Source organism: Tigriopus californicus, chromosome 6 (assembly GCF_007210705.1).
Source record: "Tigriopus californicus strain San Diego chromosome 6, Tcal_SD_v2.1, whole genome shotgun sequence".
NCBI lineage: Eukaryota > Metazoa > Arthropoda > Copepoda > Harpacticoida > Harpacticidae > Tigriopus > Tigriopus californicus.
This window is the reverse complement of record NC_081445.1, coordinates 3,531,028-3,555,399: the sequence shown is the minus strand read 5'-3', so window position 1 is coordinate 3,555,399 and position 24,372 is coordinate 3,531,028. Positions and strand designations below refer to the sequence as shown.

The following is a 24,372-nucleotide window of genomic DNA, read 5'->3' as shown; positions in this document are numbered from 1 at the left end:
AAATTCGTTCGTCTCTTTCACCACACAACTTCAATACATTTAAGCCACTACGCTTGGATTCCAAGCGTATTTAGTATTCACTTCAATCTCATTGAGTCGATCCACATCTTTGACCGACAAATCAAAGTCCAGTAGGCAATTGTCCCTGATGTGGTTGGGGTTGGTACTCTTGGGAAGAACACTAAAGCCTTTCGTTAGGGCCCATTTGAGCAGAACTTGTGCCTCCGATTTGGAGCACTCATTGGCGATATCAATCACAGTGGGGTCCGTTAAGAGAGGGCTCACTTCCACCGTTCGTCCCAAAGAGCTGTAGGCTGTCACGTGGATCTCGTGATCTTGGCAGAATTGGACTAGATCGCGTTGCTGAAAATGAGGATGCACCTCGATCTGGTTTACCATTGGCAGCACTTGGCACTCGGCCAGGAGCTCTTTGAGATGTGGGATCTCGTAATTGGAAACACCAATGGCCTTGAGAATTCCTTGATTGTGATATTGTTCCAACACTTTCCACGTCTCAAGACGAAGGTCCTTGTTCCGTTCACTTTTGGGATCGCAATTTTGAATACCGGGCCAGTGAATCAGATAGAGGTCCAGGTAGTCGGTCTTCAATTCCGAGAGGCTCTTTTCAACGGCTGCTTTGGCCTTCTCTGTTCCATGATCCTTGGGAGCTAATTTGGAGGTGATGAAGAGAGACTTTCGATCGGCGTTCAATTCATCGAGGGCCTTGGCGATGTGGGCCTCGTTTCTGTACACGGAAGCGGTGTCGATAAGTTTATACTTGGACTCTAGGGCAGATTGGATGGCGGTGAAGATTTGGTCGTATTTAGTGATGCGGTAGGTTCCAAGTCCAATGGAGGGCATGCTCAAGCCATTTCTCAGCCTAATCATTCTCTCTGAAACAGTGGTGGTAAAAATAGTTCACATCAATTGAAAGTAATGGTAAACAATTCTTGCTGTTCCCTGTATTTAAAGACAAATAATGAACATTTTTCATCTCTTCTTTCTTTGCTGATTTCCTTTCCTCTACTGGGACTGGAATTCCCAGCAGTTTGAGACTGAAACTGATTAACTTTAATCTATTTTATTTTCGTACATTATTTGATCGACCAACAAATTGGCGGATCTGGCTAGCCCTTGAATATAGGGTTGATCAGGAATTTTAATCAAAAACTTGATATTATCGTATCATATTAAAAGGGTACAAACCTTTCCAAAAGTTCACTGGTCTAGTTAGCAGAAATAGCCCAACGATATTTGTAAATCGGTCCGATGACGAGAGTTTTCGGTTTGAGTCTCGGCAAATCTACAAACAAAGAAGCACTTTTACATCTACTCCCGCTGCCTAAAATGTGTTCTGTTGGCTGATAAGTAAAGGAAGGATGTATGCGATTCTGTATCTACGGTCATTGAGGGCTTGGAATTACGAGTACATGGCAAGGATTTTTCAACAAAAACTGATCATAAAAAAAAAATCTAAAGTGAAATCCAAGATACTAAAGAATATTACAAAGGTAGAACTCTAACGTTGTTCTTATAAGCAGACAACAATGTGGTGCGGTCTCCAAATGAGGTCAGTCGTTGATAATCAAATGAGAGAGAGAGAGAGAAACAATTCTTAGTACATGTTCCTGCAGCACAGATTTGAAGGACGGTGCAGCGAACAAACGACCCGAAATAATCGCAGCTGTTTTTGATTGTCGCACCGTCGTTGAGCGCGAGAAGGCAAGAAAACCTGTTGCAGAGAGCCGTCAGAAACCGGTCTGTTTGATTAAGTAGTGAGTCTGACTCACGGATTACGTTGGTGGGCTAGATGTTTAAAAAATATTCACTCTCATTCCGAGCTTAAGCCAAGGACATTGTCAAACTTGACATCTGCATGACAGTCAGTCTTCCGATTAAGACCTTAGGAGGATGACAGCCTGATATGATGAGTCTTGCGATCTGACGTGATCGCGATATCTGTGGCGCGAGTTTCCTCCGAGAGCTTGGGCTTACAACTGAATGCGACCAAGAAACTCTTGAAGTGAGTTCGGGAGTTGAGCAGCTCACAAAAGTTCTTCAACCACCACCAAGAACAACAACCAACCCGTCTGTCATCCAGAGTGAACATTGGACAGGCAATATCCTCCATTTGAGTGCTTATAGAATGGAGAAGGCCGTGTTGAGGAGATGGCGAGCATTGAGTGACTTGGGCCGGAAATGGGTGGTAATCCAAAGGCAGCCTTTATCCAATCAGGCGGGAGAAAATCCCAAGAGCTTTCAGATCAATTACCAGAATCTGGGCAACGCTAATTTGGAATCCCGCCAAGACAACCCTTATATTCGGGAAATTATCCCCGAAACGGTTCGGGGAAATGTGAAGAACCTCCACGGAGCTGAGCGGGGATTTCTGTCCGTGTATCCGGATGTGGTGCACGTGATTAGTCGCGCAGGGGAAAATGACGAGCTCGACATTTCGGCATGGAACACAAAGGTAATAATTAATTGGATTAGATTGACGTTTCAGACGTGAAATATTCAGAGTATTCACTCGAAAAAGAAAGGGCAAGATATTATAAAGAGGCTGACTATTTAGGACATACCTAAGAATGTTTATTGAACGCTATCAGGGATTGCCATTTTTAAAACGTTTTCGGTAAAACCTTCAAAAGAAAGACAAAAAAATAAAAATAAGGTCTACCAGTCGATTCAGTCAAAATGACATAAAAACCAAATCTAATTTATGACTAATTAATCAATAAAGGTATCTAATCTTTTATAAAAAGTTTGGAATGTTACACATTTCATTCTGCTTTTGGAATGACGTCTTACCGAGCTAATAGTGCCAGTTGCATTAAAAAGAGAGCTTCATTAAATAGATTGATGGTGGTCTCCCCTTTGTTGCAATACAGAACAAATTGAGTGGAACCCAATTATTTTGTCTCCGCTTCTATCGTCAATTCGCTTCTATCGTCGTTTTTTCAAAATCCCAATTCAATTCAAATTTTTATATGAATTGACTCGGCTTACAACGTCACCTCACTCCGGATATATCGTCATTTTGACATATATGTGCATTTTTCATGCACAATTCTTTCACACAACCTATTTTGGAGAAAAAAAAAAATCCTTTGTTTGTGATTACACACCACACCAGAACCAGCTAGTTGAGTGAAATATTGAAAAATTGTTAACTTTTCTTATCAATTTAATATTGAATACAAAAACAGAAACGCAGAAAAAATATGACCACCCTGCTTGTTCATTTTGCTGCATTTTTTTATACGCATGTCCTTCTCCTATCAAAGGAAGGCTAGCTGCGGTACCCTATTGGTAGAGCATCTGCTTTCCAATGAGCGAAATCTAATTCAAACCCAGGTAAGTCGAGTCCAAGCTTCTTTGCGGTACTTAAGTTATTGTATAAGTTGTTGCCTTAACAACTCATATGGGCGAACCTGCGATCATTCCCGAGGCTGAGGTAATAATTCATGTTGCACGTTTGGCTGTGACAACGGAGCGGGAATATCCTTAATTGGGACACCCATCATCAGATGGCAGGCCGAGCGAGAGAGCTGTCATCTGACTCCGAACAAACAAAGGAAATTTGAATTGCTCGTGGGAATGATATCCCTCTGAGTACATTCAATTTAGTTATCATTGCACAATTCAGGATGGACAAAAATGTTGTATGGCCACAAAATACAAAAAACCTTCTGGCCTCTCAAAATACAACAAAGTTTGAACAATTATGCCAGGCTTTAATATCAATTTTTATTGATGAAACATGTTGAGAAGAAAAAGTCAATTTTAGAATGGTTGGAAACCAAAAATTTAATTGTGAGGAAATTTGGACAAAAAAACGCTTTGATAATTAAAAAGCCTCAAGATGACCGAATACTTACAATGAACATTTAGTCGATTCATTTGCCGTTTCTACGTAGTAATATTCAACCCTAATCATACATCTAAGCTACCAATATTGGGTGATCAATCGACCAATGAATATGGACTGTGAGATGTGACAAATGTTCAGTGCACCCTTTTTCCCCTTTCTTTTTGTTTCAATTCATTAAATATTACAACCACCCAGATTTTGAAGATTCAAGAACAAACTTAAGCTTCAAATGCCAAGTTTTTCCTCCTTTTAGTTATATGATTGGACGCTTAATAATACGTTTCCATGATAACTTTTTAGAGAATGACATGTCATGCTTCTTGCCCATTTCTCTGGACAGTGCGTCAATGGACAACTTTCTCTTCGAAGTAAAGATTTTAGTGATTTGTTTTTATCCAAGACAAACCACTTTCGGGGCCTTCGTTAAAAAGTTCAAAATTAGATATTCACAGGCTTTTGAAATTAGTCACTAATCAAGCCTTGGCACCTTGGCACACTCACTGTGACTAGTAAATGGTGTATGCAGTGAATGATTTAGGGAAGTGTTTATTGCCATGAATGAACAAGTTTGGAACAGAGACGATGCAGTAAACATTCATTTTTTAGTGAAGGTTTTGGCGTAAATTCTCGACTCCTTGACGACATCTGAAATCTAGGAATTTGATCAAATCATTGAATGAAGAAGCCTTGATCGAAAGATTTGAAATAGGATAAACATTCATGTCAAATCGCGTCGCTTCAAACTTGCTCCTCTATTCCTAAAAGGGAATCTAAAATAGCCTTAGGATCAATTTCATGCCTTTCAAAGTTAACCATCTTGAGCATTCCATACACTAGTAATGGTCGAGGGAGGGATAAATCAGGGAGTCTTTTCACTAGTGGAGTGGACACGGATGGAGTTAGACCACTTACGTACTAGGTGCACATTTTGTCAAGGCTTTTTGAAAGTTATTCTTATGGAGACAGTTTGTAGGGTACGGTGAGTCTGATGTAAATGTGCACGCTTTTTAGCTCATTCATTATTATCTGATGCCGAGGCTATACAACTTTTACCTCATCCATCAGTGGCTTTTTATAAGTCAAGTTCATGCGTTAGAGTTCAGGCAATGAGTAGGCAGGCCACTATTTTGTTCTCCTTTCAAGTCATAATTTCAAAGCGTTTAAATGTTTCCTTAGTAATTTTTTAGGCATAATAAATCGGCCTAGCTTCACCAATGGTCCAAGCCTCCTCTTAAAGGCATCCTTCTAGTTATCATTTATTCTTTTCAATACAAGCGGTAAATTACTGGACCATCGAATGTAAAGAGGTGATTGATGCTTTCACCTTGCTTTCAAGTTTAGCAAAATAAATCAGCCATTCCAACATCGAGCTTAGGAAGTATTCAGCCACCATTTGTTGTCATGGTTTGGACAAGGGTTACGTTGGTTTTAACTTAGAAACTGCTTATTAAATGCATATCAAGACAATTCAGATCCAAGGTGGTCAAGTCAATCTTCTTTTTCTAATGCCATTGAAACTGGGGTTTCAACAATTGCTCATTCGCTTAACCATGAGGCACAATATCTGAACTATGACCTAAAATAACCTCTCATAACTAACCATGAGTAAGGAGCGGGAAAAAAAACCTTTTAGAGTCAAAAAGTGCAAAAAAAAATAAATACCCAAAAATGGTTCCATATTTTCGAGTTTTAATTTGCAATTTTCAAATGAGGCATAAGATTTTCGAATGATGCTCCATCTACCGCAATTCTTTGCATTAAAAATGATAACCCTTATCAAAGTTTCCTCCATATTTGATAGCTCTTGGTTTCGGTACCAACGGAGAATTTTTTCTGGCCCTCTAGACAAAATAGCCTTGATTTACCAAACAAATGATCAATATTGGCCTTCTAAAAGTACAAATCTACCAACCCTTTAACAAGATTAAGAGACCTATACTCTTGGACGTGTAAAAGCATTTTAATGCTCTTAAAAACATATGCCTTTAGCATGACGTGTGTCATAATCGAATTTTGTCATTTTTTTTAGAAAATGGCTCAACACGTAACTTGGCTTTATGTTTGTTTTTTTAGGTTGTCACACACAATCTGTCTCCGACCGTTTTGGGCCGAAGGTTTGGCCTGCTGGTGCCCATTACGTACAAACAACTGAATCCCAATGCTTCCCGGGAATCAATGACGCAAGCCCACATCCTGGGTTGGGGAGTGGAGATGATCCGAGGGTCCAATACACTCATCAAGAGCCTGATTGATCCCCCGGGCCCCAAGGACACGCCCACTTGGTCAGAGAAGCACGGCTTGGGCAACATGGCCTTCAATGACGCCCTTTTCTTGCAAAACGGCATCCACGTCCTCCTCAAGCACTTCTTCAAGGACGATCCGCGATACCATCATTTCTTGGACGCCTTTCTCATAGCCCTTCGAGCGACCACCAAAGGTCGTCTGATCTCGTTCGACGATCACCCGTCGCAAAAGCCCGGTTTAGCAGGATACAGTATCAACGCTTACAAGGCCTTGGTCCGGAACAACGTCTCGGCCATTAGCTATTGCCTGCCGATCAGTCTGGCCTTCCATAAGTTCGGCATTCACGACCCGCAAGTGCACAAGCAGATCCGCATGATCTTCAACGAGGTCGGCTACTTTGCTCAAATCAATCGCGACTACGCCAATTGCTACTTGGATCCCTCTGGAGCCGATATCAAGAACAAAAAGCTGACCTGGCTGGTGGTCATGGCCAAGCAATTGGCCAGGGATGCTCGTCATCGACAGATCCTGGAGAAGTGCTATGGAAGCGACAATCCAGAGGACGTGGAGCAAGTGCTTGCCATCTATCGAGATCTCAAGATGAAGAAAATGGTGCGCGGGTTCCTGGAGCAGGAGAAGCAGGACATCCTGCAAATGATTCAACAAATCTCCAAAGTGGACAAAGCTGGATTATCCCCCGAGTTCATCTTCAAGTTGATCGATAGCATGAATGTCAATCATATCGCATAAATACACCTCCCACGTCCGTCATCATCTCACCATCACATGACCTTTGCTAATAAACTACCAAACATTGGGCTTTCGGGCAAATGATTGGATAATCAGGGGCAAGAACCTGGACTTTGAGCAGGAATTTCAATTAGCTCGTATTTCTGTACCTGGGAAATCTTAGGTAGGAAGCAGAGGATTTCCCACCAAATGGGTATAAAAGCCGGTCGCAACGACCATAAGCCGAACACTCTTGAGGTTTCAAGACATTGGCAATGTTCCTCCACTCAACATCCACCAGCTATTTTTTGCTCCAAATGGTCGCGATTCTGGGGGCCACACTCAACTCGATCTCTGCCCAACCATTTTCGGAACACGACCAGGTAAAGACCATTATTGTGTTACGGTTACGTCAAGGCCACAAGCTAGTATTGACTGTTTGACCCAGATTAATGGACCGACTTCTGAGCCATGACATACTAAAGAGTTTACATCAGACTTTTAATGCCAAGAGGTCGTCAGCGCCTATGAATTCTGCCGAAAGAGTCGTTGAGAGTCAGGGATGGGAAATCATTAAAAGCCATTTTCGACCAATTTGTAGACAGTGACAAAACTTCCTTACAAGTTGATTTCAGCCATCGAGAAGGTGCCTCGGATAAGAAAACATTAAAAGCCATTTTCGACTACCTGACAGAAAATGATGGCAGAAGGTGATGAAAATCCCGTTAAAGTTGAATTTTGCCATCAAAAGGATGCCATGAAAGAGAAAACATTAACAGTCTTTTGGACCACATGGCAGAAAATGGTAGCAGAGAGTGGCAGGAATTCCTTCAAAGTCGATTATTGCCATCGATGGAATTAAGAGTTCCTCACAGAGACCAAAGTCAAACCGATTTGTGTCTCTTGTGCTTCGGCTCAAAGATTTGACGAAGGGATTAGGGTTGGTGGGCGTAACCTGACTGCACCCAATTGGAATTGATCAGGTTTACTTCCAAATCAGCAGGGAATCCACCATCTCATCGAGCTTCTCAATCAGCGCCTAGAGAGCCAACCTCCAGTGTTGCCAATTGAGTCTCACTTCGAAGGCCCAGGCACGTCGGGTGCTGCGGACTCGTGGTGGTGGTCCACCCTCGGGGGCAAGCCTGAAGGGGTCAAGAAGGCTGGGACGGGGGGCGCCTCGACCCTTCGGATCATGAAGAAAAGCCAGGCATTGCCACCCATGAACTACCCAACATCATCCTTGTCATCCTATCCAAACTACGAATCCATTCGGATCATGAAGAAGAACAACAATAACCACTACAACCCAAGGGTGAGTCCGACATGGTTCCACGGTTGGGAACATCATGCCTGATCAGCTCTTGCTTCTCTCTGTTGCAGGTTTCTCGAGACGGTAAAACCATATCCAGACCTTACTATGATAGTCTTCGAGTCATGAAACGCGAACCCACTTTGGTAAGATTTCAAGTTGAGCAAGTCTAGCAAAGGTCGATCTTTAAACAGAATAGTTTCGATTCAGATATCCTCTTTGGACGTGCCCGAATCACTTCGAATCATGAAGAAGGATGTAAGTCTAATTATGAGCATACCACAAGCCTTTCTTTCTCGAATCTGCCTGTCACTCAATCGGTCTTGATCTTCCATGTTCCAGAATGGCCCTTATGGAAACTTGCACGACAGCCTTCGGATCATGAAGAAGAATGTGGAAACCATGGAGAACATGTACGATGAATCCCCGGCCCGATTGAGCAACTTTCGCGGCCAGACCTTCTTCAATCGTCCCGAGGTCCGATCCGGAAGTTGGAACACCGACTTGAGGATCCTCTAATGACACCACAATATACGACGAACTTGTACTTGTGTATATATGTGTATACTATATAGTAGTATTTCATCCCACCCTGGCCTTTTGTTAATGGCGTCTTGAGCTGATCTGGGGAGGATCCAGCTCAGCACCATTGAGAGAAAGAGCGTTGTTGCGGCAATATGCAATTATATATATATATATATATGTGTTCATGTGTATGTATCTACATAACTTTGGATGATATGTAGGCAATATTGGTGAAGCTCTGAGTGGAAGCCGATCATCGATCCATGATCGAGTTCTGCCTCCAAATTGTTTTGGAAAAAAACCTTGTTCCACTTGTCGTGAACCTGAATGTGTGTTCTGATCCTTTGTCACTTGAGGACCAAAAGAAGCTCTTGAAACCCTTGTGATATCAAGCTTATTTCTCAACCCACATGACTATTTGTGTACATAACGTCGATGAACTGATGACTGGAAACGCCACCTGGCTCTACTACATTGCTCAGCCTCGGATTAGAGTTGAGGTCTGGTAATGCAAGTGACTAGGAGATCATTACACCTATAAAACATTTAGGACGATATGTGAAGAGTTAATAAAAGTGGCAAGTGTGTTCTCACGCGTGTTCTATGTTTTCATACAATGACAGCTAAACGCGGAAATACTTTCTTTGTAAAAGGAGGTTCTTGGATATTTTAAGTGATATTTGTAAGTGCCTAGTAAGTCAACATGGCATCTATTTTTTTTTAGCAAGGTTCACTATCTTTTTCAAACCCTTTCCGTATATTTCAGTTTTCTATTGAAGCTGACGACGCGTTAACTCATAGGTCGTCATAGCTACACACACGTACAAATGTACTCACTTCATTGCAGAGACGTGGGCAAGGGTCGTTTTCTGGATTTCTTGATATTGGGACAGATCAATGCCCTGGCTGCATCCGATGTTTCATTGTGGAACTGCTCAACCGTCTCGATCATCAAGCACATGTCCTCAAGAGGAGCGTCCTTCTCCAGAGCCATCTTCCAATGGGAAATGATCTCAAGAGCTCGATGTCTGCGATCTCTGACCTCTTTGGTGTACGGCAGGAGCTCTTTGTTGACATGCTTTCGCTCCAGGTTCCGAAGGTCGATTGACGTGATCAGCTTGTCCGATGCCGGATCCGAGCAATGCTGTCGAATGATCGTGTTCTTGGGCACGCCGGACTGAAGGAGACTGATGAGCGTGGCCTTGGTTTTGCGAGCAATGCGAAAATGATGCGGTTCGATCTCATGGGAATGTCGGATACAGCCTTGCAGTCGGAACATCTCCCTGGATTGGGTGCAGAAATTGCTGTCGTCATTGGGACAAGTGCAGGTGAGAAGCTTGTGAACTCGGAACTTGGCCGTACAGGGTACATGAGGAATTTGCGTTGAGCACTTCTGGCTGGCTCCTTTCTCGGCTTTGGGTTTATATTTGGCACGGTTGAGCCGGCATTGGTATAAGGTAAGTTCCTTCCTGGAAGTGGCCACGGTGTAGTACTTGTCGAGTTCCTGGGCTTCAACCCATGCCTTGGCTTCTTGGAGGGAGTCGAAGTAGTGACTGATCGGTTGATGATCATGGCTGGGATGGTTGCAATGGTTGTAATTGTGGCTTCTAGGATTCTTGGAGTGTTTCCCGTAGCTATCGCGGGAAATAAACACTTTCTTGCACTCGAAGCAATGGTAACCTGCGTGGAGGGAGTCAAATTGAAGCAAATACCATATTGGTCCAGACACCATACAATCAGAAGGTTCTGTTTGGCATGTTGAATAGCGGCCAAGCCTCATTGTGTTCCCAATAGTGCTGGGGCGAGTCCGGATTCGAATCCGAGTGCACTCGAGTCTCTTTCTCGATTTTGAAACAAAAATGGCAGGACTCAAATCATTTGTCGGTAAAAAAATCAGAGGATTCGTACGAGTTTGACTTTTGTCGGACTCGACCCAGCACCAGTTTCCAATGTCACTTTGCGCATTTCCATTTCCAGTTTACATTTCCAACTACCTTTGACCATTTTCATCACAAAGATGTTCACAAGACAACGGACTTTTCCAATGAAAGAGAACACTAAGTGCGCCCTCATTGGTTGATGGACATTTTAAATACAGCGCTATCTTTTGCTCACATGTGAAAGATTCACCTCTGCTGACGTTCCTGTCTCTACTTCAACAAAGTTCTTTATGCGGACTCTTTTTTGGAACGCCTACATGGAAAGCAATCAATCCCAAGTGTTGTTCAAATAAAATCTATAAAAGCATTGGTTGTTTTAGCACAGATTTCAAATACAGTTTTTTTTCACCTTTTTATCATTTATTACTAGGTTTTCGTAAACTTTTTGACTAATTTTCATAACCTAAAACCAGCTATTTGGACTAAAACAATTTCTTAAAATTTTCCACCCCTCTTGGTTACTGAAAAGGACTGGCTCATTAATTGGGTGCAGGGTTATAGATCCTATCGTAATCCTAGAGATCTGAGGTGAGTCTATTTATTTAGAAGAAAAGCAATGTGTTCACTTGATTGAGAAACATGTCCATGTTGTAGTGGTTCATGTCTCAATTCAGGCCAACGCGCGGACGTTGAAAATTGGATAGCTACTAATTATACTAGAGAGTTCTTTGTTTCCAATCCACTTCTTGTCCCATTAAGCGATACATGGAAACATATCACAATACAACTTCTTCGTCGTCATTCTCGAGGGCAAGGTAAAAAAAAAAATCGATGAGTCTGTTGCGGAGTGACCATACCCCTCCTAATTGTTGACAACCTTTATTCAAATGTCTGTACACGCATGTATTCATTTATTCCGCAACCTGTTGACGTGACACAGTCGATGGCTGTTTCCTAGTTTTCTTAATGGTAGGGCAAACCGATTTCCGGATATCATCAGGTGTTTCATTGTGAAACTTTTCAATCACCTCAACCATGGAATTCATATGTTCGACAGAGGCGTCCTTTTCTAAAGCATCTTTCCATTGGGCAACGATCTCAATGGCTCGTTGTCTGCGATCTCTCAGCTCCTTGGGGAACGTCAGGAGATCCTTGTTGACATACATTCGCTCCAAATTTCGAAGGTCCATGGCTGTGATGACCTTGTCCGATGCCGGACCCGAGCAGTGCTGTCTCAAGATCGTTTTCTTGGGCACGCCCGACTGAAGGAGACTGATGAGCGTGGCCTTGGTTTTGCAAGCCATGCGAAAATGATGCGTCTTGATCTCATGGGAATGTCGGATGCAGCCACGCACTCGGAACACCTCGCTAGATTGGGTGCACACTTTGCTTTGACTATCGGTGCATTTGCATAAAACAAGCCGGATGATGAGGAACTTGGCCGCACAAGGCACGTGAGGAACTCTGGGCAACGTGTGTCGGGTTTTCACTTCGTGATTCGAGTTCTTTTTGGCACGATTCAGGCGACATTGGTATTCGGCCGAGGTCTTACTGGAGCGATACACCGTGTAATACTTGTCAAGCTCCTGGGTTCGAACCCACTCCCTGGCTTCATCCATTGAGGCAAACGCTTCTTGGATCAATTGATGGTCATGGCCGGACTCCTTGCAGACGTCATCATTATGCCTTTCAGGATCTTTGCAGTGTTTTCTGAGGCCCTCGGATGAATTGAATACTTTCTTGCATTCGGAGCAGTGAAAACCTGGATAGAAGGAGCTAAATTGAAGCGAATTCCAATCGAGCTCTCGATTATTGCAAAAACAGCACTTTGATTACGATGGGCGGGCATACTTTACACGTCTACCTTTGGGATGGATTGTTGTAGCAGAACCACTGTTTTTAAACACTTTGATTATTTTCGTAGTCACCTTCAATGTGGATTGCTCACTTAATACTTATTGAGCAAAGATTTCTTTACCTGTTCCCAACCCTTTGTCCATAGATTCTATGGACATATATTCTATTCTTCTTATTTTTTTGCTTTCCATGCTTATGTCCATGAAAATATTTTTCAACAACTGAACGTGTGGATTTGTTTATCACAACATTTAAAACAAGCGACATTTACTAGCCGCTCATTAATCTTAACAACCAACCAAAAAGTAATTATCTTGCTCAAAAACCTACTTGGAACGCAGATTCCAAGGCATGGACGGTACTTTGTAAGCTAGATATTCAGTTGTGATCTCATTTCCTCTTTTCGTAACAGGTAACAATGCATTTGGGTCAAAAGTCAAAGCATAAGACAGAACATGCAAACTTGACAGACATTCTGTTTTGTCATGTCAGAACTGGAACATGTCGGATTAAGTGATTATTTGATAAACCTGTGAGTAACTGATTTTTTTCTATTAAAATTTTTTTTGCAGACTTCTTTACCGCTATTTGGGAATGGGATCCCCAGCAGTTCAAGATGAAGAACAAGAGTTGTAAATCTTATTTTACTTAGCATTCAATTGATATAACAAATTAAGTGATCCGGCTAGTCCTTGAATGTAGGGTTGATCTGGAATGCTATCTAAAAATTTGTCCAAGTCTGATTTGAAAGATGCTACCGGATCAACAAGGCCTACGCATTCCCTACGAATTAGAGAGGGAAGCAAATTGAACCATGAAGGAGCCCGAGAAAGAAGAGATGTGGACTTCATTGTTCGAACTAGCCTGGATTCTCGAGGGCTTGAAGGTGCTCTCAAAACGTGCATTAAGCCTTCTACGGTCACTAGATTTTGACCCTAAATCCTGGGTTGGGACAAAGCTCATGGATGCATTTGAAGACGTACAGTATCTGATACCTTTCTTACCTTCTCTGAACACTGTACAATCCCATCCTACATAAAATAATCAACTTTTTGACATATTTGGTAGACAAGAAAAACAACCCTAAGTGGATATGAAGTTTTCATCGCCGCAATATTTGGAGAAATGGTCACACCTCACATTGTTTTCTTCAAAGTAATTGTTGAGAACCAGTGCCAATTAATTAGTCACGACTGACTCTTCATCTGATTTCATCATCCCTCTCGTGAAAGAAATTCGAACCCTCTACAGGTTGCCTGATTATAGCTTAAATAGAAGACCGACCAACGTGAGCTAAATATGCATGATTTACAACACTTTTTGAAACGAGCGTGTTGCAAAAGTACTAACCTAGAATAGTCAATTTATTCTACATTTTTGATCGATAAAATGTTGAAGCAAAATATGTGTTGCACTTTTCACCAATGCACCTCGTAATTTTCACTGATTTTTGACTAACAAAAAGCTTAATAAGTTCTTTAATGGAGCAGACTATCGATCAAAGCTCAAAGTGACATTTTTCCCCCCTCACATGCCAGCATGGAAAACAAGAATGTAAAATTCGCGAGTCAAGGAGCCAACTTAAAAAGTGAAATTGAAAAAATAATTTTTCAAACTGGAACTCTTGTATCATTTTTTCATGATTTGATCACCGAGCCCCAGAGGAAAATTCAGTTTGGCTTTGCCTTAGGTTTGGGTAGCATCCTCATGTCCTGAACAGGAAGAGGAAAGGCAAATATCAATTACCTAGATAAAACCTATTTCATCAGTATACTTTTTGACAAAAGTCTAGAACTTTTCTACTATTAGCTTCATGCGGACTCTACAAAGCTTTACGTTTAAACATATCTTTGGATTGCTGAGGTTGGCTCCCTAACTTCATCAAACAATCCCACTTTTATAAAAGTTCCGAAAAAAATGAGTTACAGGCCCATTTTTTGACATGCTTTTGATGTACTTGCAATGCCCTTCACTCCCTTTTTTGAGGTGCAAAGTGACGTCACAGCTGGCTGCCGAGAACAAACGACCCCTTAATACATTGCCGTCATACCTCCATTTTTCTATTTGGTTCCTTGTGAGCTCGATCGCTAGATGGCTTATCCAATAGCGTCCCTGACGGCAACGACATGAACTGATGATGCAGGCTTAACAGACGCGGTTAATTTCCTGTTGAGCTATTCCAACCCGCGTCAGATAGTGCCGACTATGCTGATAATGAGGGTGCAAAACTTACGTGTTCTGTTGGGCGTGGCTGACATTGGGATGGGGAGAATGTAAGTCGATTTTAAGCTCGTAATCTTTGGAGATATGCACAATTGAACATTAGGATTTGTTGTTGTCATTTGAAATGTAGGGTTGCCAATTCATTTGGAGAGAAGCCAATCCCAGATATGACTGGGTTTACTCCAGGGGAAATGGAATGCCTTTGGCATTGATTAAGATGGAACATTCACTCGAATTTAGGCCAAGACACAATTTTTAGATACCGTTTATTTTGATGTTCATCCTTTGGGTACGTATGTAGACCGGTTATTCAGATAGTTACTCCGGAAAATCTTGATCTTTCAGTGGCATCACTGATTGCTCGTGGCAAAGCCACGAAGAGGGAAGAATGCATTTGCCACAACTTTCTTGGACCTAGAAGAGTTCCAATCTTATCAGATCTCCATCGACATGTCATCTAAAACCGAGATTTGGACTTGTTATTTAACATTTAGGCCTCTGGTTGAGGCTGCAATATGGAGCACATATTTGGTGATGCTTAACAATATTCAGTCACCCTAGCAAGTTGTATGAAAAAGGTATTATAACTAGATGAACAATGATAGAAAATGTGAAAGAAAGAAGAAAAAAAAGCGAATAATAATACATGTAAAACAGATGGAAGTGTGGGAAGGAGCAATAAAAAGTAATGCTTGAAACCAACACGGACACACTTATTGGAGCTGAAGCTTTAGCAAAATAAGTTTCCGCCAAGGTAAAGCCCTTGAGAAGTGCCCTTGAGAAGTGAGGAGAAAGTAAACAGCCGATTTTATGCTATGCAGCAAATTGTAGACAAAAACCTCGGCCAACCTGCACCGAGCCAAGGTTTGATTTGAAATTTATTCTTGTGAATTATCAGGCTTGTTGTGGCCAGCAACATTGCAATATTGAGGCATCAAAATGACATTTCATTAAATTATTCAAAAAAAACAACAAATGCTTGTTTTTCATTGGTGCTCAAACTATTACAAACTGAGGGACGTCACTCTAGCCCGCTTTCAAACTCTGTACGAATTTTCCGGCTGATATGGCGTCACTCAGACTGTCGACTTGGGAAATCTCGGCCTAAGGCGAGAATAGTTCATGCAAAAGCTCGATGTGATGGATCTAACACCAAACCTCTATGAGCATAGAACAGAAAACTCGACCTTCTGGGGCCAACCCTGAAAACTTCAACCTTGGCACAACTGCCCCCAACCAGCCTACCCACCCCACCTGCTCCCGCCCATATTACCTCGTTCCGATTTCAAAAAACTACCACCAATCCAAGCAATCCTCTAGGTTAGTATATATTCTTAGTCTCAAATCTAGCCGCAGACTTTGTCCACCTGAGTACGGCTAGGGTCAGCTGTCGAGTTCCCTGGACACATGCTGGCATGCTGGCATGCTGGCCTCTCTCTGTGTCTCTCTCTCATGATGGACTACTGACTGTTTCTCGACTTGTCACGTTCGTCGGATCGTTCGTTCGTTCGTTGCAATTGCATGGAGTTGTGTCATTGGGAATCAGCTACGGATGCCGAGTTAGAATCACAGAGCTTGGTTCTTTCTTCACGTTCTGGTCTTCCCTGGGCACCTTGATTCGTGGAGGTAGTTAGGAAGTTAGGAAGTTAGGTAGGTAGGTGGGTCCTTGATCAATATCCCCCGAGGACCATGGAGGCCAAAAGTCAGGCCTGCGCCCAACTGATCCGGCAACACTTCCCCGTCATCGATGCCGACCTCTTCCAATACATCCAAGGTCAGTGGGATCCGTCAATATGCGTGTGGAGGATCGTTTGAACCATGATGATGATGATGATACGTTCTTTGTGTTGTTGGTAGATGTGATCCAAATGTCCGGCGATGATTTCGAGCACGATGAGGACGTGTTTGAGGCCGTGGGCGGCTTTCTTCACGAATGTGATATGGCCAAATCCGAGCAGGACATCAAGTAAGGCCTGAACCAGTGTCTCGCTCTCAATTAGGAGTCGGTGTCTTATCTTATGATCCTTTGAATGAAGGGATCATTCGGCATGGCTGGACCATTTTTCCCTTTTTATTAGCTCATGGCAGTACTTCTGTTTCGTCATTTGACTATATTAATCCACTTAAAACCTACAAAGAGCTAACATTTTTAAGATCGTAGTCATTGGATGTTGGGAGTAACCTGAGTTGCGTTTCCAACAAAAAGTTTATTCAAATCCATGAAGTAAATTATAAGATATCTGGTTTTCAAAGATTGCATTTATAGCAAATTTGACTACAAATTGCTCCGGTTATATCTTAAAGTTATCGCCAAAAGTTAACCAAGCTTTTTCTACGCCTAAAATATAAATGGAAATATTCCACTTCTCTGAAGCAGGTAGAAAAACCCGAATATAGTTTGCTATAGTTTGCAATATATATTTCACAATTGTGATGTGATACTTGTCAATCCCAGCTTTAATCAAGCTTAATCTTGAACGTTGACAAAATTCTATTCACGTTGAATAGAACCATCGCTAGTACGTAGAAATTATTTATTGCAAAAAGTGACAAATTTGAAAATTAAAATGCTACATTTATCGTTCAAATATTTTATGGACATGATAGGTTAGTGCGGCTTTTGGCACTGAAGTAAAATGAAAGTCAATTTTACATCTTTTGTAAGTTTTAAGCGACATTTTTTGCTGCTTTTAGTTTTTAAAGAATTTTTAAAGACAATGGCGAAATATCATTTCTTGTCGTGTCATTGGAAAAAGACAATCATATTCCTTGGGTATAACTTGAAACATATTTAGACACCCAAAATCAGAGGGTAGGCCGAGCGAGAGAGCTGCCATCTGACTTCGTAACAAACAACTTTACCTATGATTTTGCTTGAAAAAGTCAACCGAGCGAAATATACCCACAGTTATTGACCATTCTGTTGCATTTTCTGAACAGCCTTGGTTATAATTGAAGAATTGGATTATCAGGATTAAATTCAAGACAAGTTTGTGTTCTTATTCCATTTCTCTCCCACATACTCAATTGGTGTGCTTTTTTTTTGGGTGGCAGGTCCCTTTGTGAAGGCATTTTTGGCCTACTCCACGGTGAAGATGGCAACCAATCCAACGGAAAATCCGGTCAGCGGGTCTTGGACGCGCCCGTTCAAATGAAAGATATTGGCGGGAGCGAGACCAATGGCCAAGAAGAGCCCACGGGCAGTATTTGGATCCAAAAGATTGAGGACAACTTGGTAAGTTGGATTTTCGGAGGCCTGAGCCCAGTTTGGCCCGGGGTCCGAGGTTTAGTCAGAAGAGGGCGCTAGTGCTGAAAGGGTGCATTCCGTAAACAATGTCAGTGTCGCCAGATTGTATTATTCAGTGCCTGTATGCATTTGCAGAGTGTGGACAAGAAGAAATTGGAGAAAGCCGAGCAGATGTTACTTAAGAAAATGGATCGCAAAGACAAGGTGGAAAAACCGGCAGCCAATCGCTATAAGAGCCATGAAGCCACGGCGTCGCAAGTGATCAGTAAAAAAGACGCTAAAGCCGAGGCTTCGAATCTCCAGACCAAGGACATACGGATTGAAAATTTCGACATCTCCTTTGGGGATCACGTGCTCTTGCGAGGTGCTCATCTGGTCCTCTCTTTTGGTCGACGTTATGGCATGGTGGGCCGCAATGGCATGGGAAAATCTACCCTGTTGAGAATGATCTCTAGGTGAGCCTGCTCCAATATTCAAGGAGTCATTGTCTGCTCCTTTGGCCAGAAAAATAACATTGGCGTCGGTTTCCCTTATCTTGCAGTGGTCAATTGGTCATTCCCTCACACATATCCATCCTGCATGTAGAGCAAGAAGTTACCGGCGACGACACCATAGCTCTGCAATCTGTTCTGGAGAGTTTAGAGAAGCGCGAATCTTTGCTACGGGAGGAGAAGGAGATTAACCAGACCATCAACGACGGGTAAGTGTCGCCATATTTTTGGACTCAGTTCCGGTTGAATTGAATCTACTGATTAAAACTGACCTCTTTACAGAGGCGATCCTGCCCTGTCATCCCGCTTGACGGAAATCTACGCCGAACTTGAAGCCATGGAGTCAGACAAGGCCCCCTCCAAAGCATCGGTGATCCTGGCGGGTCTGGGATTCACCTCCGAGATGCAGGCTCGTCCCACCAAGACCTTTTCTGGCGGTTGGAGAATGCGTTTGGCCTTAGCGCGAGCTCTTTTTTGCAAGCCTGACCTCTTACTCTTGGACGAACCGACAAACATGTTGGATATGCAGGTAAGGGGCGTAAGGGGGCATACGCGTTCCCTTTTTCTTTTCTCATGGCGATGACTCAACTAGAACTGGAAACACCTTGTACTTGTTTGAATGCAAGGCGCCAAGTTTTGAAAGACGCTTAAAAGTGTTAAAAGAACTACAATTTTAAGTGACTTTTCTTAGAATATGCAGGAATTTGTTCTTTTGTTTTTTCTCAGGCCATCATCTGGTTGGAACGATATCTCCAAACTTGGAGTACCACCTTGTTGGTGGTATCTCACGACCGGAATTTCTTGGACGAGGTCCCCACGGACATGCTCCATCTCCATTCCCAAAGAATCGACAACTACAGGTGATTTGACTCGTGCGAGTGCCTTCGTATTTGTTTGCCATATTTCCCTTTTTTGGTCTTTCAGAGGTAACTACACGGAATTCAACAACACCATGACTGAGCGACTCAAGTCTCAACAACGCGAATACGAGGCCCAAATGGATTACCGGAAACACGTCCAAGAGTTCATTGACAAGTTCCGATTCAATGCCAAACGCGCGTCTTTGGTTCAATCCCGAATCAAACAACTTGAGAGGCTGTGAGTGAACAAAGAAGGCATTCACAAATCCTTTGTGTTGCGACGCTCTCATGCATGCCACAGCCATACGCACTGTAGAAGAGCGATATAGAGAGTGGGACGAAGTGGCAGGAAGTGGTAGGAGGAAAAGGCCGGAAATAGATATTGCCACGTGGGTGGAGTAGAATCCAAGCCCCAGGCACTCCCGGTGGAAAATCGAGGTTCAGCTTCGAATCACGTGACTTTCGAGAAATTAGAGAAATTATAAAAGCTCTGATTTGAAACGGACAAGACATGTGTCATTCAGGCCATTTTGGATTGGTCAAGATTGACCTGATAGGCCAATCATATGTAAATACTTAGCGCTAAGTTTTTTTGAGAAAATTGCTCAATTTTAGGCCCAGATCATGGTATACGTACGTACGTGCATTTGATGTTTTCAATAGTGCTAGTTGCTATTATCTCAATTCAACTCCAAGCAAGTGTTTTCTTTGGCAACCCTTTTCGTTCGACAACGAACCTGACATGTTTGCTGGCCCCGCTAGTTAGGTGATGTGTTTGAACTTTCCGTCGACATCTGAAAGCCTTTGTTGAATTGTTCTAAATTTGTAATGCGTAATGTTCAAAAAAGCAAACGAAAAGCACCGGAGCAAGACTCTACATGACATTTTCACTCCTTTTGAAAAAAGTCGTCGGCAGGATTAGAGGATTAGAGCACGCATTGTCACCTCAAATTGGTTGCGATTATTTTCCATTGTTGGGCAATTTGGCTTCTTGGATCTGAAAGACTGCACCCGTCAAAGGTCGCTTTCCATGCTCGTACTCGAGTACATATATATATTTCATTTGCATCAACCATAGTCCTGTTGTTGAAGGTCTTGGAAGGGACAACACGTATTGACAACCTAATTACTCTTTTGACAATCCTCTCACTCCGCTTAGAGCTGTAAATACTCACCTACAAGCCTGCAATGTCGGCAGAAAAGGAGTCAGGACAAAGATATTAACAAATCAATGCTAAAGGTTAAATTCGTTTTTTTTTAGGTGTTAGGTGTTAAATTTGAATCTTCCCGCGAAAGTTCCTCGCTATTGAGCCAGAACTACATATTCTTGGATACGCTGCAACTGTCTCATATCTAATGAAATAAGTGCCTCCCTTGACTCAATAATTTCAACCAAACTTGTGCTTTGGAAGCTAATTTCAGGTTGAAATTTCAAAGTGGTCAATTACTTGGGCGAGAATGTAGCTAATTACATGTGAATATAGTATCCCCTTCAAGGGATGTGCATGACTCATCTAAGAGCTTTGATATTAGCATTATGGGGGGAACAAAGAAAAAAGTCGAGACCGGTCAAGAAGCATTCTAAGGACGCTCTAATTATGTTCAATTTTTCTCTCCCAATAGGCCTGAATTGAAACCCATTGAAAAGGAGACGGATGTGGTGCTGAAGTTCCCCGATGTGGAGAAGTTGTCCCCGCCCATACTCATGTTGAGTACCGTCACATTTGCTTATGACAAGAATCGGACCATCTTTTCCAACGTGGACCTGTCGGCCACCATGGAATCCAGGATATGTATCGTAAGTTCCGATCAAGACTCGCAACAACCTCTCGATTTTTTTTCATGATTTGACCAGGATATCTGGTTTTGCTTGTATTGCGGTGTTTTTTTTTACAGATGTGAATTCATCTATGCACAAGCCGCATTTCTATTCTTAAGTTAACTGCGTCAAAGTATTGTAAATATCATTGATTCTGATTGTGTTTCCGATTGTTTTCCCTGAAGTCAAGTTTCAGGATCGACAAGGTGCTCTTAAAATCAAAATACATTTGGTTTGTAATCTTTTAATTATACAACTAAGGTTGCAGAAATAGAAATATTCATCATGGTTAAGCTTTCCCGGTACTTCATTTGTGTGAAAAACCTGTCCAAAAAATGTAGTACTTCTGTTTTAGTAACCCAAGGTGTTCAAAATCATAAAAGTGCATCCATTTCCATTTTAAAAGTACCTCGCATAACGTATGAAGATATTTTTTTTTTCTTCATCTGTCGTGGATTTCTTGACCGTTGGTTGGATTGAATGTTGGTGTGATTGGATTGGCCGAGAACCAGTCTATTTACTGTTAATAGGGTTTGCGCTATACCAGTGTCACCAATCATTTTTCAGGTGGGAGAAAATGGGGCGGGTAAAACCACCCTGCTGAAGATCCTCATGGACCAGCTGTCCCCGACTTCAGGCGATCGGACGTCGCATCGGAACCTCAAATTCGGCTACTTCTCCCAACACCACGTGGACCAATTGGACATGAGCATATGCTCCGTGGAACTCATGCAAAAAGAGTTCCCCGGCTTCAAAGTCGAGGAATACAGACGCATGCTCGGCAGTTTCGGTGTCACCGGAGAAATGGCCTTGCAACAGGTAATTGAGCAGCTCCATGCCATGAGGACAGCATTCATCCATCGAGTCATGCTAAAGGGTTCATTAGTTTCGGATTTTGATAGCCCCATTTTAGCCCTGGCGCCTGGAAGTGGCTGTCTTGGAAGGGCTAGATTTCTCCAATAGTTAGTAGTCAGTTAAAGTATCATGATTCACCAGTCACTGGCGAGTTATCTTAGTCATTGAGAGGCAGAGAGAGGCCTCTTCAAATAGATGCCTTCAGATGTTCGGGTTGTGACCGAGCCAAATCATGACAACACTAAAACTGGGGCTTGTCACCGCTCGAAATGTCAAAGTTTCATAATTTTGAATCAAAGGTGCTACCCGTGGGGTACGACTAAGTTGTTTTATGTACTCATAACAGTAACTTTTTGCAGCGCCCTCTGCTTCGTCCAGGTGCGGACATACAAACGTAGAAACGAGAGAATACGCTCTAAGATACCAGACGTTTTTAAGAGATTATTGAATGAACAACGTATTGCCAAAGTACTGTGACCAAATGAATAAGCCATCAACTCTTCTGGGAAACGTTTCAAACTCGCTATGGGTAAAATTCCGAACAATTATGACATAGAAATCATCATTTTAAAAGAGGTTATGATTGACAACGCGCCATCAACTTTGGCAACCTCAATTCCAACAAATTGCATCAGGAAAAGCACAGTTTCACATGTTTTTGGTGACTAACCTGGAAATCTTTACTATTTCTGAACTTACCATTGGCGTTTTAGCACGATATAATGGAAAAAATATTATGAAAACTAGCTGTTATGCTTAAAGTATGCCATAAATAGCTCTCTCTTTCTCACTATTTGGATGTATAAAGTGTTCGTGATTTGTAATCTTATAGGATTTGAAAGCTCTTTCAGAAGGGTTGGTGGTGTATTTATGGTGTTAGAATAAATATATCAGCAATATGTTGGTCAACGAAAAATACCTTGTTAAAGTCGGGCATCTTAGAGCGCGTGTTCTTGTATTTATCCGTTTGTTTGGCATCAACGAGAGACTGAAAAGGACTATAAGATCAAGTTAAGCGATTCTGTCTCCATCTAGCGGCATATTTTAGGACTAAGATTACCCCCCNTGACTGAAAGAGAACATTTAAATTTGAAGCATTAGATAAACACAATTTAGTGTAGTATACAAACAATCGTATCGAAGTATATGAGGAGCACATCTAAATCGCTCACACCACCCAGCTAAGGCATTCAATGACCGCTTTTCTCTGGCAGATTTCGAGTTTGTCCGGAGGTCAGAAATCGCGAGTAGCATTTGCTATTTTGTGCGCGCACAAGCCCAACTTCCTGATTCTGGACGAGCCCACTAATCACTTGGACATCCAGACCATCGAGGCCCTAGGCAATGGACTTCTCAAGTATAAGGTTCGTACGTACATTCCCGGATCCGGATCCAAACAAATCAGCGAGGAAAAACATAACCCGCTGAATATTTCATCACTTGAAAACGGTCCCAAAGGTCAAGTCCTTCATGAGTGGGGCCGTTTTCCTGGCAATCCGGTTGAAACTAAACTTCGTTGACCTTTGTATTCTAGGGCGGAGTTATTTTGGTCAGCCACGACGAGCGTCTGATCCGAATGGTGTGCCAAGAGCTCTGGGTGTGTTCCAAAGGGCGTGTCTACTCGCTGGATGGGGGCTTTGACGAATATAGAGCAATCATCGAGAAGGAACTGGTCTTGGCCTGATCGGCCGAAAATGCCACGGGCTTGCCCACCTTTTAGCGCGTTTGTACGTCAATACACGATCTTTTCTATCCCAGTGACAGTGTCGTCCAATCTGATTTCCAAGTTTGTTTTGAGAAAACGAGGAGGATACCATGTGTTCAAGGAAGGCAAACCAAGCATTTGATGAAGGGGCCTCTGAGATGTTACGTTGTGTTATGTAGAGGAAAAGTACATTTCTGATCAGTTTTCTTGACCAAATCAACTGAATCCTTTCATGACCAGGCCAATCAATCAAGCTAGGGCAGCATCATACATGCATGAGGATGTCGTGTGAAGGGAAAAGGTCCATTCAAGAAGGGATGATGTATCTTGGGATAATTGCGGACGGGCACAATAACGATGACATTACCTATGCCATGCGGAGGCGTAAGATTCAGACATGATGGATAAATAAGTTACAAAAAGGGTGATAAGTAGAGAGCGCGATGATATTTTATGTTTGAGAGCTAAACCGTCTTGACCTTGTTTGTTTTTTTAATATGTTGGCGTTGATCCAGTAGCATGGTTTAAATCAGATTGAAGCAAGCATTTTTGATCAACCCTATATTTGAAGGTAAGCCAGATCCGCCAACTTCAATTAATTCGGAGGGGCATCCTATACTTTACGAATTTAAAACCGAAAAGGAAATTGAAGTTTTTTTTTATCTCGTACTGCTGAAGTCCCAGTTGCAGTCCCAATCTGCCATTGATGGGGATTGATTGTAAATCTTACACTTATGTTACTTTTTTTATCATG

General features: G+C 42.3%; 4 protein-coding genes across 10 annotated transcripts; 3 read left to right on the top strand and 1 right to left on the bottom strand.

The window, feature by feature from the left end:
* Positions 1 to 35: 35 nt before the first annotated feature.
* Positions 36 to 14,802, bottom strand: LOC131881769 (glyoxal reductase-like). Of its 6 annotated transcripts, none has more exons than XM_059228723.1 (3): positions 14,652 to 14,780; positions 1,207 to 1,303; positions 36 to 893 (listed from the first exon to the last, which is right to left on the bottom strand). In XM_059228723.1, the coding sequence occupies exon 3, from the start codon at positions 886 to 888 to the stop codon at positions 40 to 42; it is 849 nt and encodes a 282-aa protein (XP_059084706.1). In that variant the 5' UTR covers positions 889 to 893; positions 1,207 to 1,303; positions 14,652 to 14,780; the 3' UTR covers positions 36 to 39. The 6 variants fall into 6 exon arrangements, with proteins under 6 accessions (XP_059084706.1, XP_059084708.1, XP_059084707.1 ...); XM_059228725.1 differs by lacking the exon at positions 14,652 to 14,780 and adding an exon at positions 1,791 to 1,933; XM_059228724.1 differs by lacking the exon at positions 14,652 to 14,780 and adding an exon at positions 1,525 to 1,641.
* On the top strand, positions 2,147 to 6,937 carry LOC131881763 (farnesyl pyrophosphate synthase-like). The gene is made up of 2 exons (XM_059228713.1): positions 2,147 to 2,473; positions 5,948 to 6,937. The coding sequence occupies exons 1-2, from the start codon at positions 2,147 to 2,149 to the stop codon at positions 6,866 to 6,868; spliced, it is 1,248 nt and encodes a 415-aa protein (XP_059084696.1). The 3' UTR covers positions 6,869 to 6,937.
* Positions 7,021 to 9,272, top strand: LOC131881772 (uncharacterized). Of its 2 annotated transcripts, none has more exons than XM_059228730.1 (5): positions 7,021 to 7,230; positions 7,851 to 8,159; positions 8,228 to 8,302; positions 8,367 to 8,414; positions 8,499 to 9,272. In XM_059228730.1, the coding sequence occupies exons 1-5, from the start codon at positions 7,123 to 7,125 to the stop codon at positions 8,673 to 8,675; spliced, it is 717 nt and encodes a 238-aa protein (XP_059084713.1). In that variant the 5' UTR covers positions 7,021 to 7,122; the 3' UTR covers positions 8,676 to 9,272. The 2 variants fall into 2 exon arrangements, with proteins under 2 accessions (XP_059084713.1, XP_059084712.1); XM_059228729.1 differs by having other exon boundaries at positions 7,025 to 7,230; positions 7,848 to 8,159.
* A 1,296-nt stretch (positions 14,803 to 16,098) lies between the features above and the next one.
* Positions 16,099 to 23,670, top strand: LOC131881759 (ATP-binding cassette sub-family F member 3-like). The gene is made up of 12 exons (XM_059228709.1): positions 16,099 to 16,415; positions 16,499 to 16,607; positions 17,696 to 17,876; positions 18,024 to 18,343; positions 18,430 to 18,588; positions 18,662 to 18,908; positions 19,106 to 19,239; positions 19,304 to 19,477; positions 20,863 to 21,037; positions 21,626 to 21,877; positions 23,128 to 23,277; positions 23,448 to 23,670. The coding sequence occupies exons 1-12, from the start codon at positions 16,331 to 16,333 to the stop codon at positions 23,595 to 23,597; spliced, it is 2,136 nt and encodes a 711-aa protein (XP_059084692.1). The 5' UTR covers positions 16,099 to 16,330; the 3' UTR covers positions 23,598 to 23,670.
* The last annotated feature ends 702 nt before the right edge of the window (positions 23,671 to 24,372 follow it).

Coding starts and splice junctions, on each gene's coding strand:
- LOC131881763 (XM_059228713.1), top strand. CDS start 2,147: ATGGAGAAGGCCGTGTTGAGGAGATGGCGAGCATTGAGTGACTTGGGC. Junction 2,474..5,947: donor TTTCGGCATGGAACACAAAG/GTAATAATTAAT, acceptor TTGTTTTTTTAG/GTTGTCACACACAATCTGTC.
- LOC131881772 (XM_059228729.1), top strand. CDS start 7,123: ATGTTCCTCCACTCAACATCCACCAGCTATTTTTTGCTCCAAATGGTC. Junction 7,231..7,847: donor CATTTTCGGAACACGACCAG/GTAAAGACCATT, acceptor CTTCCAAATCAG/CAGGGAATCCACCATCTCAT. Junction 8,160..8,227: donor ATAACCACTACAACCCAAGG/GTGAGTCCGACA, acceptor TCTCTGTTGCAG/GTTTCTCGAGACGGTAAAAC.
- LOC131881769 (XM_059228719.1), bottom strand. CDS start 14,760: ATGACAACAACAAATCCTAATGTTCAATTGTGCATATCTCCAAAGATT. Junction 894..14,651: donor AGCCACGCCCAACAGAACAC/GTAAGTTTTGCA, acceptor CCACTGTTTCAG/AGAGAATGATTAGGCTGAGA.
- LOC131881759 (XM_059228709.1), top strand. CDS start 16,331: ATGGAGGCCAAAAGTCAGGCCTGCGCCCAACTGATCCGGCAACACTTC. Junction 19,240..19,303: donor CAAAGAATCGACAACTACAG/GTGATTTGACTC, acceptor TTGGTCTTTCAG/AGGTAACTACACGGAATTCA. Junction 21,878..23,127: donor GAGAAATGGCCTTGCAACAG/GTAATTGAGCAG, acceptor TTTCTCTGGCAG/ATTTCGAGTTTGTCCGGAGG.